Here is a 15365-nt window from a genome sequence, read left to right on the forward strand (position 1 = left end):
CATTTAAACAGCTTTAATTGTTAGGAAATTTTCTCTGACATTAAGCCTAAATTTGACCTTTTGTAACTAAATTGCTTCCATTTGTGCCCTTTGAGGCCAAATAAAATGTCTGATCCCTCCTTCACATGATAATCCTTCAGATACATGAAGATAGCTATAATGTCTCCCCTGAGTCTTCTGAAGCTAAACATTTCTGGCTCCTTCAACTAATCCACATTTGGTTTTATTCAGTCTAAAAGAAAAGTAGTCCATAGACTTGTTTTGGGATAGTAACTTGAAACAGAAAACCTTTGGATATTTTGGCTATGGATAAATAAAGAGTTCTTTAGTTCATCAAACTCATACACATTTAACTACTGTTTATTACTTTTAATTTGTGTGAAATAGGGTGTTCTGTAGCAATTATAAGAATGTTGATTTCAACTAATGGTTGAAAAAGAACTATGAATAAGAGTATCATGAATGATGCCACATTTTGGGAAACCTCACATAGAAAAAACAATCACATTAATGATATTGTAATGGTTATTATTTTTACAAATTATAAATGAAACAGGGGCTATGACAACCATGTGTAGCAGGTTTTTTAAATTGGTGATCCATATGTAGCCTAAGTGGGGTCATTAACCCTCTCTATCTGCTGCTTGACTTGTTCTTTTACTCATTCTTTATTCAGGTTCTAGGGAAATCAAGGAGCATGAGTTTATTAAAATGGCAAAATATCCATAATTAATTAATCAATGAGCCACCCAACCCAATTTACTAAATATTACTTATTAAAGTGAAGAAACCTCTCTTCCCATAAACTTTCATTCATCTCTGATCTATCTATCCAGATTATGCATATATGTTTGTGTATGTACATATTCAAGTATGTGTACACACACACACACACATATATATACACACACACACATACACACACACACACACATATATATATACACACACACACACATATATATATATATACACACACACACACATATATATACACACACACACACACACACACATATATATATATATATATATATATATATATATATATATATATCTCAATCCCTCATCTCCTTATCTTAAACAAACATTAAAGTTTTTGGCTATACAAACAATATATCAAATAATAAAGACATGAATATTTAATCACAATTTAGTAGCTATGAGTAAAATCACAGTCAGAGTCAACACTAACCATTATCACTACTGCCAGTTTTTTAATTATGGAAACACAGTTCTCTCAATTCAGTTCTCTCAGTAGAGTGATTAAAAGTGATTAAAAAATTCTCTTTATAATTGTTTCTTCACAAGACAAGAGTCTCTCAGGGAAGAAGTCCTCTTAGTTCTTTATGGTTGCTCCTCACCCAGTCTCTCTCCAGCCAGGGCAGCTGAAACAGACTACAGACTCACAATGAAACTGACCTCCTCTTCGGACTGACTCCTCACAATAAACAGTTAAATAGTAACCCCTCAAGATTCTGTTCTTTCTTAAAGCTACAGAAAATGTATCCAGAGCCTCTATGGGAGGGGCTATTTGCTATACTTCTCATAGTCCCTCACCAGCCAAGTAAACTCTTTGAAGGGAGGTCTCATGCTTGTATTTGTATTCCTAATACTTAGCACAATGCCTGACATATAATAGGGGATTTAATAAATGCTTATTGATTGATTGATTATTACGTGGGATGGATAGAAGGTTGACAGACTGAAGTATATTTATGAATTCTTCCCATCTCATTGGGCTTCTTGCTTGCTATCAAGTAGACCGTTAGATGCAAAAAAGGCAATTGTGTATTAAGAAATATAAAAAGTTTTAGCTAAATAAAGGAGACAGTGAATGCATATTTCTGTTAATATTTGTACAAGGAAATGAATGGAATTTGAAATTGAAAGGTCATCCCAGCCTCCAAATGTGAATATTTACATTTCAGAACTATGTAATTCAATCCAGCATTTTAAAAGGGAACACTGTTTTGGATGCTAAAAGGCTCATCCTTTTCCTTCCTTCCTTTTCTGTTCTCTGTCATAAGTTAGAATGGGTGACGTTTCATATATTGAAAGAGAAGCCTGTGTGAGATGGAGAATGAAAGTGGGTGGGAAGGAGACATACAAGATACAGGAAAACTAAGATACATCATTGTCAAATGGATTATTACTATTGATACCAATAAGAAAATGATAGCCTCAGATCATTTTCATGTTGGGTATGAATCACCTAACTTTTTTAATATGTCTAGAGCCTTAATGTTAGAATTATTTCTGCTTGCTCAAGCTGAATGCCCAGGAGGGTGCAGAAATGGAGGCATCTGTAATGAAAGACGGGTCTGCAAATGTACCGATGGATTCTACGGGCCTCACTGTGAGAAAGGTAAGAAAGATCAATGTCTCACTGTTTTTTTTTTCTTGTCTTGGAACACCAGAATAGTTCCTGGCACTGGGTAGGCACTTAACAAAGCTTTGTTGATTAACTGATTTTACTCATTTTCTTTCCTTCATGTAACTTGCCTATGACATAGTTGTATGTAAACAGAGACCCAGAGGTACTATAAATATACCTCCTCTTGTTTTAAGTCACTATATTGTAATCACTTAAGTGTGCATTAATAAAATCTCAGAAAATTCCAAAAAGTCTATGCCAGAAATGGGAATTCTTTCCTCAAAGAGCTATGGCTGCTGACTTCTTCAGTCACTGGCATAGTGGTGAAACTGGAAGACCCTAATGCTGTTTGGTCCCACGTGGTCCCACATTAAAGCACCTAACTACCTCAGGATAAGCTTATAGGGCCATATAATATGTCAGGGATTTTCTTCTATCCTGTGAAGCTTTAAAAAGCCATTCACCCACAAGTTAAATGTATTAAAAATGCTCATTTCCAGTTTTTTAAAAGTAGCTCTAGTCACTAATATCTAACCATTTATCATAAAATGGTTATGAGAATAAGAGCTGATAAAAAATGATTAAGTGTTTAATGAGAATTCCACCTTTGGGGAAAAATGGTTTGTTTAAAGGCTCTTCTACAAAAAAAAATGACACAAAAGGGCAACATGGTACAGTGGATAGAAAGCCCACTTCAGAATCAGAATCAGAAATCGTTCAAAATCAGAATCATTATGTGTGACTTTGGACAAGTCACTTAACTTCCTAGTGCCTCTGGAAATTTTCTAAGACTTTCACTTATGAATAAGATGCCTATTTTTCCCCTTTTTGGAGGCAATAGGGGTTGTAACTTGCTCAAGGTCACATGACTAGTAAGTGTTTGAGGCTGGATTTGAACTCAGGTTTACCTAACTCCAGGCTGGTGCTCTATCCACTGCACCACCTGGCTGTACCCTCTACTTCATTTGATAGAGAATGTCCTCATTAGGAATTCCAAAAAGCCAATGAAATCACAGATATGGTCCAGAAAAAGAAAAAAGGGAAAAAAAACATAAACATGGAAATAACTGACCATTACAAATGTTTAATTATTAACTCATTTGGCCAAAGGAAACTTTTTTATCATTTAAAAACATATGAAAATTTTGTATTCTTTTCTCTGGTATTTTAATTTGGGAAGGATAACTTGGTTGTTTATAGTACAGATTATAGAAATAATTCAGGCAAAAAGATATACATCCAACTTATGGCAACAAGAATCTATTAAGCTCCTGATATGTGTCAGGTTCTGTTATTAAGCTGTTGTTCTAATGGAAAGACCTCAGAATTCTCTTCCTTGAAACTGATGGAGATAGTATTAATAACACAATTTCTACCAGAAAAACTCCATCTGACTGCAACCTACTTGACACTTAAACTTATAGGATCATAACAAATAAACAGGCCTATGTTACTAATGATAGCAAAATGGTCATGCTCCCAAATCTTATTTGCCTTTCTTCATGAGTCTCTCTTTTAATTAGCACTCTGCACACCACGATGCATGAATGGTGGACTCTGTGTTACTCCTGGCTTGTGCATCTGCCCACCTGGATTCTACGGTGTAAACTGTGAAAAAGGTAATACAAATTATTGTTTTAGAATAGCAATACAGTACTTTGTATTTATTTATTTAGTGATTAAAAAAAGATTTAGCATCTTTGAAAGACATTTTATTGATCCTCATACTGAGAGGCAAACAATGGTTTCAGGGTTGGGAAACCTGCAACCTCAAGGCCGCATGTAGCCCTCTTTTCCTCAAGTGCAGCTCTTTCACTGAATCCAAACTTCATAGAACAATTCCCCTTAATAAATGGAATTTTTTCTGTGAAGTTTGGATTCACATTGCCACACTTGAAGACCTAGAGGGTCACATGTGACCTTAAGGCTGGAGGTTCCCCATCCCTGTATTATCCTAGAAGAGATTTACAGTTTAGGCACATGAAGCAACTTGTCTCCTTCTTGGATTCTTTTTAGGCTAGTTTTTCATCCGTGTCATTTTTACTAAATAAGTGTATCCCTTAGGGCTCTGCCCCTGGTCCCCTTTCTCTTTTCCCTTTATCCTATCTCATTTGCTCATCTCATCAGTTTCCACGGGTTAAATGATCATACTAAATCTGCTTCTTGAATTTCCCATATCTAGATATTGAGCCCTGGATTTCCTCCTGAGCTCCAGGTCTGTATCACCAACTGCCATTTAGACATCTCAAACTGAGAGACCAATACGCCTCTCAAAATCAGCATGTCCATAACAGAACTCATTCTCCTCTTCCCTCCCAACACCCAACCTGCCCTAAAATCTAAACTTTCTTCTTATTGTTGAAAGTAATTTTTCCAGTGACCTATGCTCACAATCTTAATGACACCCTTGCCTTAACTCTTCATTCTCATTCATCTCACATACCCAGTCTTCTTCCAAGTCTTGTCATTTTTGCCTTCATAGCATCTCATGTGTATATATGTATGTATGTATGTATGTATGTATGTACATGTATATGTATGTGTGTGTGTGTATCCTCTTCTCTTCATTCACACAGCAGCCACCCTGGCACTGTCCCACATCACCTCACACCAGGACAATTGAGACTTGGCATTTCTTTTATGGGGCCTCCTGCCATTAATGTTTTCACACTCTTGTGTAGTAGAGGAAAGACCTTTTCAGTATTATGTTCTTCAGTGGCACAAAATTAACATTTAGGACTCGTGCTTTCAAAGGTTAGTGTCATCTATCTTCCTACTCCACATGATTAAAAGCCATACACCTTGGGCACTTGTTTATATAAATGTGATTTTATTGTCTTGGTTAGCCCAAAAGACAATCACCTGATAATTTTGTGTGTGCATGTGTTTTTCCTTCTGCTATCTTTCAGTCATCAATGATGTTCAGGCATCATTGAAGGAGTGTCTACCATAGAAACCCAGTACATTTACTTTTTTGGAATATCTCACTTCTTGGATGGAAGATTTTCCTACTTTGCTTTTAGCTCACATTAGACTGTTCTTTGGAAAATCTTGTGAAATTCCACTTGGCCCCTCTAGAGAGGCTGGGAACGTTAAAAATGGTGTTCTTCATCTCCTCAAACAAAAGGGGCTTTTATTATTCAAAAAGTGGGAAAAAAAGCAGCTCCTGAAAAGTTTCATTTCAGACTTGGCATGGAGTTAGTACCTTTTACATTATTGAAGAACCGTTAATAAATAACTCCTTAACTTTTCAGTCATCAGAAATAAATATCACATTGCTTGGCTTTTCAGTAGGTAGGGAAAGGGAAGACAATTTGGAACTCAAAATTTGAAAAGAAAAGAATGCTAAAAATAAATGAAAAAAATTTTTTAAAAAATGAATACAGAGAAGTATGGGAAAGCTTATATGACCCAGTGCGAAGTGAAGCAAGCAGGATCAGGAAAACAATGGGCACAATGATACAATGTAAATGGGAAGAACTCCACAAGAATGCAGTAACATTAAAATTATTAAGCTTGCTCCCAAAGAAGAAATATATGACTGTACTTCCTTCCCTTCATTGTAGTAGTGTAGAATTGGTATGGACCCACGGGTGGTGTGTTGGTAAATATTTAACAACCAGCTCTTTAATAAAAAAGTACCTGCATGCTTTTAAATTTAACCTGCATTGTTAACATTTTCTCCATCACTTTTTTTAAGTCTAGCCAATCAACAAAACAAATCAAGAGTAGAAAGAATTTGGAACTCAAAGTTTTAAAAATGAATGCTAAAAATCGTTTTTACATGTAACTGGGGAGAATTTTTAAAAATAATTAAATAATTGTTTTAAAAAAGCAAATCAAGACCTCATTTGTAGTGTTTGTGTGCTAGAGCTAGCTCTCAGCTGGTTGAATTTTCAGTTTGACTGATTTTTCAGCTGACTGAGCTGGTACAAGCTAGCTTTAGCACACAAACACAATAAATCAAGTCTTGATTTGTTGTTTTGTTGATTTACACTGCTCACACTGAAAATTTAACCATTGACTGAGCCAGTACAAGCTAGCTCTAACATACTTCTCTGTATAGTGTTAGACCTGATTGGTGTGCTAGTCAGTTTTGCTGAACTGTTCCCCCCACCCTTAAAAAAATCCTTATTATCAAGGATGGCTCTATGGAAGACAGTAAGAGGAATATATTGAGAAATCAAGGTGAGATAAAAACCCCCAAAGTCGATTTAAAATTTTAAAATAAAAAAAGAAAGAAATACCACTTTAAGGCTGGAGTTCTTAACCATTTTTGTGTGTCCTGGACCCCCTTGGGCAGTCTAGAAAGGCTATGGATCCCTTTTCAGAATAATGTTTTTAAATGCATAAAATAAAATACATAGGGTTAGAAAGGAAACCAACTACCTTGAAATACAGTTATCACAATACTTTAAAAACTAGTTCCAGGACCATGGGTTAAAAGTCCCTGCTTTAGGAGATCAGAAGTTAATCATTTACCTAACTTATCCTTAATGAAAGTCATTTCATGTCTCTCTTTTGGTTTTCCTACCTGGGAGTTATTACAGACCTATTTTCCCAAGGACTAGGAGCTCTATTTAGGGATTTTAAATTCTTATATAAGTGCTAACTGGCATAACCAGTTAAGTGGTGGTCTAATAGTTTTGTCAAATTTTCTAGTCTGAGAGAGCCTGTGAGGCATGAGCAACGTCTCTATACTCCCATTCCAGGCTGAGGGCTGATGGTTGGTGAAATCACAGAATCATAAAACATTAGAGTTAAAAAAATCTCAGCTGCCATCTAGACTAACCCATACCTGTAAAGGAATTGCAGTTGTGCTATATGACAAGTGGCTCAGATTTTGCTCAAGCACCTCTAAGGTGGAGGGGGAGATGAAAAGAGGAAGTGGAGAAACATTAGTCCCTGAGGCAGTCTATTTCACTTAGAGATTTGATTTTTAGAAGGTTTTTTCCTAACATAAAGCCTAAATTTGATTTCTACTCAATGCTTCCAATTCTGCTCCCCCTTCCCCCACCCCCGGACCTTTGGTTCCCTGCCTCACTGGGTCATTATGAGAATCACATAGATGAAAAGCACTTTGCAAACTTTAAAATGTTTTATTTTTGTTGTTCAGTCATGACCCCATTTGGATTTTCTTTGCAAAGACACTGAAGTGGTTTCCTTTTCCTTCTCCAGCTCATTTTACAGATGAGATTTGCCCAGGTTCACGTAGCTAGTAAGTGTCTAAGGCTAGATCTGAACTCAGGTCCTCCTCACTCCAGGGCAGGCAATTTATCCAGTGTGCCACCAAAACCTCTAGAGCTACTAATAAATAACCAAATTGCTTGTTTTTAGAAATTTATATTTTTCTTTTCATTTTCTTCTCCCTCTGGCATTTTGAGCAACAACATAAACGGGAGAGAAAGATGAAGCATTCAACCTAGGAATGTCCCTTTTGAGGGTGATCAGTAAAAGCCAACACTTCACCACATTATCAAATCCAGCTTCTACATCATACTGGCTGGTGGATGCCTCCATTCATTTCTGCATGAAGAATCTCAGTGTCTTCTTCTATGGTTTTTTTATCCCCTTCTGTCTGCCCTAGTGGAGTGCTTATAAATATTTAACAACCAATTCTTTGAAAATGCATGGCACACTTTTAAGGTTTAATCTATATTATTACTATTTTTTTTCTATTGCTTTCTTAGGTCCAGACAATAGACAAAACAATAAATCAAGCCCTAATTGTTTTTGCTTATTTCTGAGGTATGAATGTTGACACTGAAAATCTAATAATCAGTTCTCTCAAGAGGCATAAACTGATTCCAGCATAACCCCAATCTGCCCTGAATCTTCCCACCTCTCCCTCTATAGGGATAGGGCCCGGACTAGTGATTTTATTGGTATAGGAAACTCCAAGATGAAGAAATTTCCTCTACCAATGCGGGACATCCATCACCTTCTCTGCAAATTGTAGTCTTAGAGAATTACTGGAGACCATGAGAAGAGCCAGGATCACGTAGTCAGTATTTGTCTGACATGGGACTTGAACTATAAGCTAGCCTGATAAGGCTAGCTTTCTAGCTACTAACCTCTCCCTCTCTATATATATTAAAATCAGCTCCTTCATAGGATCACAGATCTAGAGCTGAAAGCTAGAGGTGATCAAGCCTCACCTCCTCATTTTACAGGTGAGGAAACTAAAGCTCCCAATGTTTGAGGCCTGGTCCAAGGTCCCAGAGGAGTCAGGGAGGCAGAGGGAGAGGTGGAATTCAATCCCACAACCTCAAACTCAGGTCCATCACTCTGGCTCCTGCATCATGAGTCAATGTCTTCTCATATAAGGTCAATCTAAACTTGGGCAAATCCTCTGATGATATCATCTTCTCATCTTAGATAAATCTCTAGTTTCTTTTTTTCTTTTAATTTTTAAAAATTTTATTTATTTTATTCTGAACTTAAGAAATAAAACAAGCATTTTCATAACATAGAATAGACAATGTCAACTTCACTTCCTAGAAATTTCATATTTTGTTTAATTTCAGTAACGTTCATTAAGCACTACTATGCGCAGAATACCATGTTAGGTTTTTGGGGAAGATATAAACCAATACAGATAATTATAACATAGAAAATTTCATGATATTTTGCTACTGACCAGGGAATTCTCTAATGCACAGAAGAACTATAACATAAAAACCATGTCCTTTAAAAAAGTAGGTACTTAATAAATTGTTAGATTACACTGAAGGAAGGAAAGCTTGTCTGCACTTGCTTTTTTAGTCCTGCTGACTAGCTCTCTCACACTTTCTTCTTTACCATTAGCCCTGGGTTGGGGCTCCAGGGATGTTGCGATTTCCTGAATCACTCCAACTAATTCAGAGATCCAGCAGCTACAATAATGGTCTACTCCTTGTTCCTCTACCCCAAGAGGTACTCAGGGCTCACTAGTGAACATGGGAGTCATGGTAGACTAGAGCTGGAGGGGCCTTGGAGATCTTTTTACAATACTCCACTTCAATATCTCTAAGGAAGCTGCATCAAGGAGGCATAAACAGAGTGCCATGAAGTCTGAGGGACAAAGTTGTTACTGATGGAGGGATTAGAGATGGTTTCCTCAAGAATGCAGCATGAGATTCGGGCTTTAAAGGGTGGGTCAAATTTAACAGGCAAAAGGAGACAGGGGTAGGAAAATACCAGGTATATTTGGGGACAGAGAATAGACCAGTTTGGCTGGTGTATAGAGTGTGTACTATGAGATAAGGCTGGAAAAGTGGGATGGTGCCATATTGTGGAGGCTTTGCATGCCAGACATAGAAGCTAGAGCTTTACTTGTATTTGACCTCTTTTGGATTGATTAATCCAAAATGCACCTCCTGGACTTCTTCCTTCTTCTATTCCTTTTTCTCCTCCTCCTCCTCCTTCTTATTTTCTTCTCTTTCTCCTTTTTCTTTCTCCTCCTTCTTCTTCCTTTCCCTGGAATCTTCAAGCACTTTCATCACATTTTAAAACCCTCTCCTTGATGCAAAATATCCTCTTCATCAGGTTCAAAATTGATGGCACTGTGTCTTCTGACTTTCAAACAAGCTGCTTCCCCCTGACACATCTTTTGGGTCATCTACCATATGCCTCTTTTAATCCAGTCACATTAACATTATCTTAGTACACCTAATTTCCCATTCCTGTCTTGTATCCCCATCACATTATAACTTGTCATTCAAGAAATCCGATAAGTGATACTAGGGCTTCTAGTAAAACTTCAGATAAAAGAATAAGTAATAGTAATGAAATAAATAATTAGAAAATTAAAAAAATTAAATTATATGCTTCTATTTCTCCTTATACCAAGATCCATCTTGCCAAAATGTTTGCTTCCACTGGTAGAAATTGTGATTTTCCTGGGAAAAAAAATCCTGTAGGAACATAGCTTTAGAGTTAGAATGGGGCCTCAGAGTTAATCTAGTTATAGGATCAGAATATAACAAGAGTGGGAGGGCTGTGGTGAGTAGAGTAATTTAGCCACTCTTATTCACACCTACCCTCCTATTGTAATGGGTAATTAATAATAACTAATGAAACAATCTGAGCATAGATGATTTATTAGCTAGGTATTCAAAAGAATGGGTCAGTGGACTCCCCAATTAATCCAAAGACCCTGAATCTAGAAGGAAGCAGATTTTTATACCCTTCTCCAAAATAAAATAAATCCAAAAAGGGCAATTAATTACAACAAAAACAATTAACCAGGATATAAAATTAGATCATCTAATTTCTAATTAGAGGAAAGTTTAGGGGATTTCCAAGTTGGGAAGGGGAAAGAGTAAGTTTTGGTTCAGTTGGGAGGGGGATTAGTAGGTTTTGGGGTCCTCTATTCATAAAACGAAAGGATGTTGATTAATTACATCCACCTGCATGTGTAAAACAATAGATGGCTTATATAATCTAGCTTCCTGTGGATGAATAACAGAAAAAGAACAAAATGGAGGAGCATACATGTGGCAGCACAATAGAGTCAGTATTCAAAGATAGAATCTGATTGATCCTGATTCTCATAGTACACTAACTGTATTTTATATCTGGTCTTCATTTTATCTTATCACTATTAACTCATCGCCTAGATGGTTTTCCTCTCTGTTCTTTCTCTGCTGTGGGAAGTTATGCCAAAAAAAATCTAAAATTCAGGAGGAGAGAGTGTTTGTTTTGTTTTTAGCTCTGAGCCCCCAGTCACAGAGGGTACTCTGGCACAACATCTCTATCTCTCTTTTCCCTGAGGATGTTTCCCTTAATTGTTGCCTTCCAACAATATTCTCAATAAGTATGCCCAGACTAGCAAATTTCTGTAGTTCACACAGTTTATGAAAACAAAGTAAGCATTTAAAACAAAGAAAACTAAACAGATTGTCCCTGTGTCTGAAGGGGAAAGGCTTCAAGAATACAAAGGAAATACAGAATTACTACTTTGGGATCTGTAGCGGTTAGAGTGATGCAGCATCTGTGCCAACATCCCTCATACCCAATTGGCCCAAACAGCCTCCATTCTCCCAGGCCCAGCCCCTTGTTACCTCTTCTCATATATTTTTGTGTTCCCAACTCCACGTATCCTCTCAGCCCCATTCAGCTCTGTGCATGCTCCACTAATCCATGCAACTCATTAGGAACTGTGTTCTCCTGAATTTACTAAAACTGCCTTCATCACAAATTGTTCCACTGCCTTTTAAGGGTGGCTTGGGGGCATGGCTAGACATTCTTTGACCAATGTCATTGCTCTCTTACTAATTCACCCAAGAGACTTGTTCACACTTCATAAAGGGATCCCTGAGGCATGGTCACATTTTTTTAAAAGTTAGTTTAACACCTAGTAATTGGCTTTTTACTTTCTGTGATTAGGTCCTGGGGTTTCAGAGATTGATTATTTAGTTTAGGATCTTAGATTTAGAGCCATAAGTCACCTTAGAACCCACATAATACAACCCCTGCATTTTCCAGGTGATGAACTGAAGTTTGGACAAGTTAATTGACTTGCCCAAACTCACACAGGAAGTAACCAGTGGAGAGGGCAGTTAATATCAGACCCTCTGACTCCAAATCTAACATCCAGTTGCCTCATTTTATAGATGAGTAACAAAGGCCAAGAGAGACACAGTGACTTGCCCAGAGTCACACAGGTATATGTGTATTATGCAATATGTGTATAATATACAGGTAGTGCCAGAATTGTGAACCCAGGTCCTCTGACCCCAACTGCTTCACCCTGTGATCCATTTCATAGATAAGAAAACAGAGATCTAGAGAAGGTAAATGACATGCCAAGGATCATATTGGTAGTTAGTAGGCCATCAGCGATTTAAACTCAGGTCCCTGATTCCAAATTTTTTACTCTTTTACTAACATTCTCCTGTACCACTCTCTGGCCAACAAATATTCCATCAATTATGCCTAATCACCAATTTGAAGAAATGATTTTTGTTGCTGCAGCTGCTAATACCAATATTGACCAAAAAGGGAGGGGGAGTGTTTCTATCTGAAAATAGTGAGAAAAACATTTGAAGAATGGACAATACCTTCAAAATCCTATTTCTCCTAAATTTAAGACAGAGATATCAAATTGGAGACACTCAATTGTGCAGATGGATCAGATGAAAATGTAATTAGGAAATATTGAAAAAAAAAATAAAAATACAATACAACATAGATAATGTTAATTTGTGGTTTTCTAAGTCAATCTGTGGTCAGCAGGGATCAGTTTCTAATTGAGTTTGGGGCCACTGTTTGAAGCTCAGTGTCTAATGCAGTACCCTCTTGTTATCTTTCAGCCAATTGTTCAACAACCTGCTTCAATGGAGGAACTTGCTTTTACTTAGGAAAGTGTATTTGCCCACCAGGACTGGAGGGAGACCACTGTGAGATCAGTAAGTACTTGACTTTCTGTGTTCCATTATTTTATACATCCATAGAATTTCAGGGTTGAAAAGGTCCATGGGGATGACTTTACATTTAATTCTAAAAATATTTATTGTCTGATGTGTACAAAGTGCCACACTAGCATGTCAAATTAGCCCTGCCTCATAGTAGCATGGGCAGCTAGGTGGTTCGGTGGATAGAGTGCTTGGCCTGGAATCAGGAACACTCATCTGCTTGAGTTCAAATCTGGCCTCAGATACTTAACTAGCTGTGTGACCCTGGGCAAGTCACTTGACCTTGTTTGCCTCAGTTTCCTCATCTGTAAAATGAGTTGGAAAGGGAAATGGCAAACCATTCCATAGTATCTTGGCCAAAAAAATCCAAATGGAGTCATAAAGAGTTGGACATGACTGCAAAATGACTGAACATAGTAGCATGGAGATGACCCTGGGTTCTTGAATGCTAACCAAAAATTCTCATCATCCTACCAAGATGGAAAGCCATCATTTAAAGGCCTGTTGTAATGGACATATGTCTCTCAACCAAGAATCAGAGGACTATCATAAGGAAATTGACCCTATGGTGATGGATGCTCTAGGCTATGATAACCCACAAAGGTTCCTACTAAAGTATGCAGAGGCTATAATCTGTGTTGGTAGAGCATGTACCCATGTAGATGAAATCATGAAGACTTGAAGCATTGAATTATGTAAGACAAGGCACTGTCCAAGTCTCTGGGAATACAACAGTGAAATAAGACAGACACCAACCTCAAGGAGCTTAGAATCACTGGCTATTGCCCTGAAGCACTAAGCCTTCCCCTGAGAGAGGCCTGTTGCAACCATGAGGCGATCTGAGGGAGCCAGATTTTAGAAGCAATTGTGGAGGAATGAGGAATTCAGAGTTCCAGGCTGCCTCAAGTGCCTGGTCACAGTTAGGCTATAACTGATCTCAGGGGTCAATGCCCATGGAGGCCACAAGACACCAGTAGTGAAAGGGGCAAAGCCAGGAAGAAATAAACAGTAATGGGTGAAGAAGATGGTATGATTGTTTTGCATACAACTGGCTATCACAGAGATGCAGCCCATCTTTCCAACTTATTGATTGGCTGAGCACATATCCCTTAAGGTCATGGCAAGGTCCTCTAGGGGTGTATAGCCCCCACTTTGGAGACCACTATCCTAAAGAATAAGAAAGAAACTCCCAACTTTGTATTATACCGACTTCCGTCCTTGTTATGCACCCCCAATGGAATATTATCTCTTTGAGGCCAGGAATGGTTATATTTTGGGGTTTTTTTATCCCCAGTGCCTAGGATAGTATATTTCCCATAGTAGGAGCTCAGTAAATATGTTTGTTTTCTGGTCCAGTGCAATTTCATTGGTATAATGTACTCTTGGAGCGTAAACTCCTTTCACCAACACAGAGCAGCAACTCATTGTTATCTGATGACAACCAATTTGCCTGCTGTGTCCTCAGCTCCCAGGATGCATGAATGCTAAGGCTTAACTGACCCAGAGATTGGACATTGCCTCCTTTTCCAACTACTTGCTTGCCATGGCACAGTTAGACTTAAATTTCCTGGGTCCCTGCTCCTCATTCCTCATTACTTCTTAGGCAGTTCAAAAGGTACTCTGATTTCAGTGGTCCAGATTACCCTACTGCCTTGGCCCACAGATAAGGGATAGTCTCCTATTTGTATCGCACCAGTTCTGTATAAAGTGCTACAAGCTGTCCCAAAAGTCTAGTGCAGTTTTAAGTTATTAAAAGTCTAAAACTGCACCAAGACTTTGGGGACATCCTCAATGTAAGTGTGAGGCCTGTGGTTGTAGTACTCATTCTGCTGAATTCAAAACCACTAGCTTGCCTGTGGTACTGGGGACAATGGGAGGGGAGGATGGCCACCCATGATGTTCCCCATTGGCATCTGTCCTCCTCCCATAACTACCATCCCTGTGGGACAGTGTCCCTCTTTAGGAATGGCTCCCTTCTTTCTTGCCCTGTATTCATCATGGTTATTTAATTGCTTAGAGGCATTGAGAGGCACATGTGATTTGCCCCATGATCCCTCAGCTAGTGGTCCTAGGGAATCTGCAAATATTTGTTGAATTAAATTCTTAGGATCTTTTGTACTTAGCTTGTAGTTCCTAGGTGGGCAAATAATTCAGTTATTGACTTTTATGTACAAAGTAAAACAACAGATCTGTTCTTGATAGAGTGTTGCCCATATCCCTCCCCATTCTCTTACCAAGTGCCCCTTATGAATAGCAAGCATTTATCAGATAAATGGTGCAGATTAGAGGGGTAGTTTGTGGCCATTAAAACAGACAGAAAGCCGTATCTCATGGAGGTCTGGAACTCTTGACCCAGGCAGTCTCATTATCACAGAATTCTAACTGGAATATCAGTCATAGACAAATTGAATTAGTTGCTAAAGCAGCTCATATTCTTTGAATTTTGTTAGTAATTCACTTAAATACAGAGAGAACAACATTCTACATAGCTTAGGCAAAGAATCCATCCTTCTGTTCCTGGTGTAGAAAGAATCATTTCAATCTTTGTTCTCTCTAACTAATCTTTATGGACAAAGGTGTCTAATCCAGTT

General features: G+C 37.9%; 1 protein-coding gene across 1 annotated transcript in view; it reads left to right on the forward strand.

The window, feature by feature from the left end:
• WIF1 (WNT inhibitory factor 1) overlaps window positions 1–15365 on the forward strand; it is a 114368-nt gene that overhangs the window by 81777 nt on the left and 17226 nt on the right. Inside the window, exons 5-7 of the mRNA XM_036761476.1 lie at window positions 2273–2368; window positions 3901–3996; window positions 12673–12768. Of these exons, the coding sequence (XP_036617371.1) occupies window positions 2273–2368; window positions 3901–3996; window positions 12673–12768 (288 nt within the window). The remainder of the gene's footprint in view (window positions 1–2272; window positions 2369–3900; window positions 3997–12672; window positions 12769–15365) is intronic.

This window comes from Trichosurus vulpecula, chromosome 5 (genome assembly GCF_011100635.1).
Source record: "Trichosurus vulpecula isolate mTriVul1 chromosome 5, mTriVul1.pri, whole genome shotgun sequence".
Classification (NCBI taxonomy): domain Eukaryota; kingdom Metazoa; phylum Chordata; class Mammalia; order Diprotodontia; family Phalangeridae; genus Trichosurus; species Trichosurus vulpecula.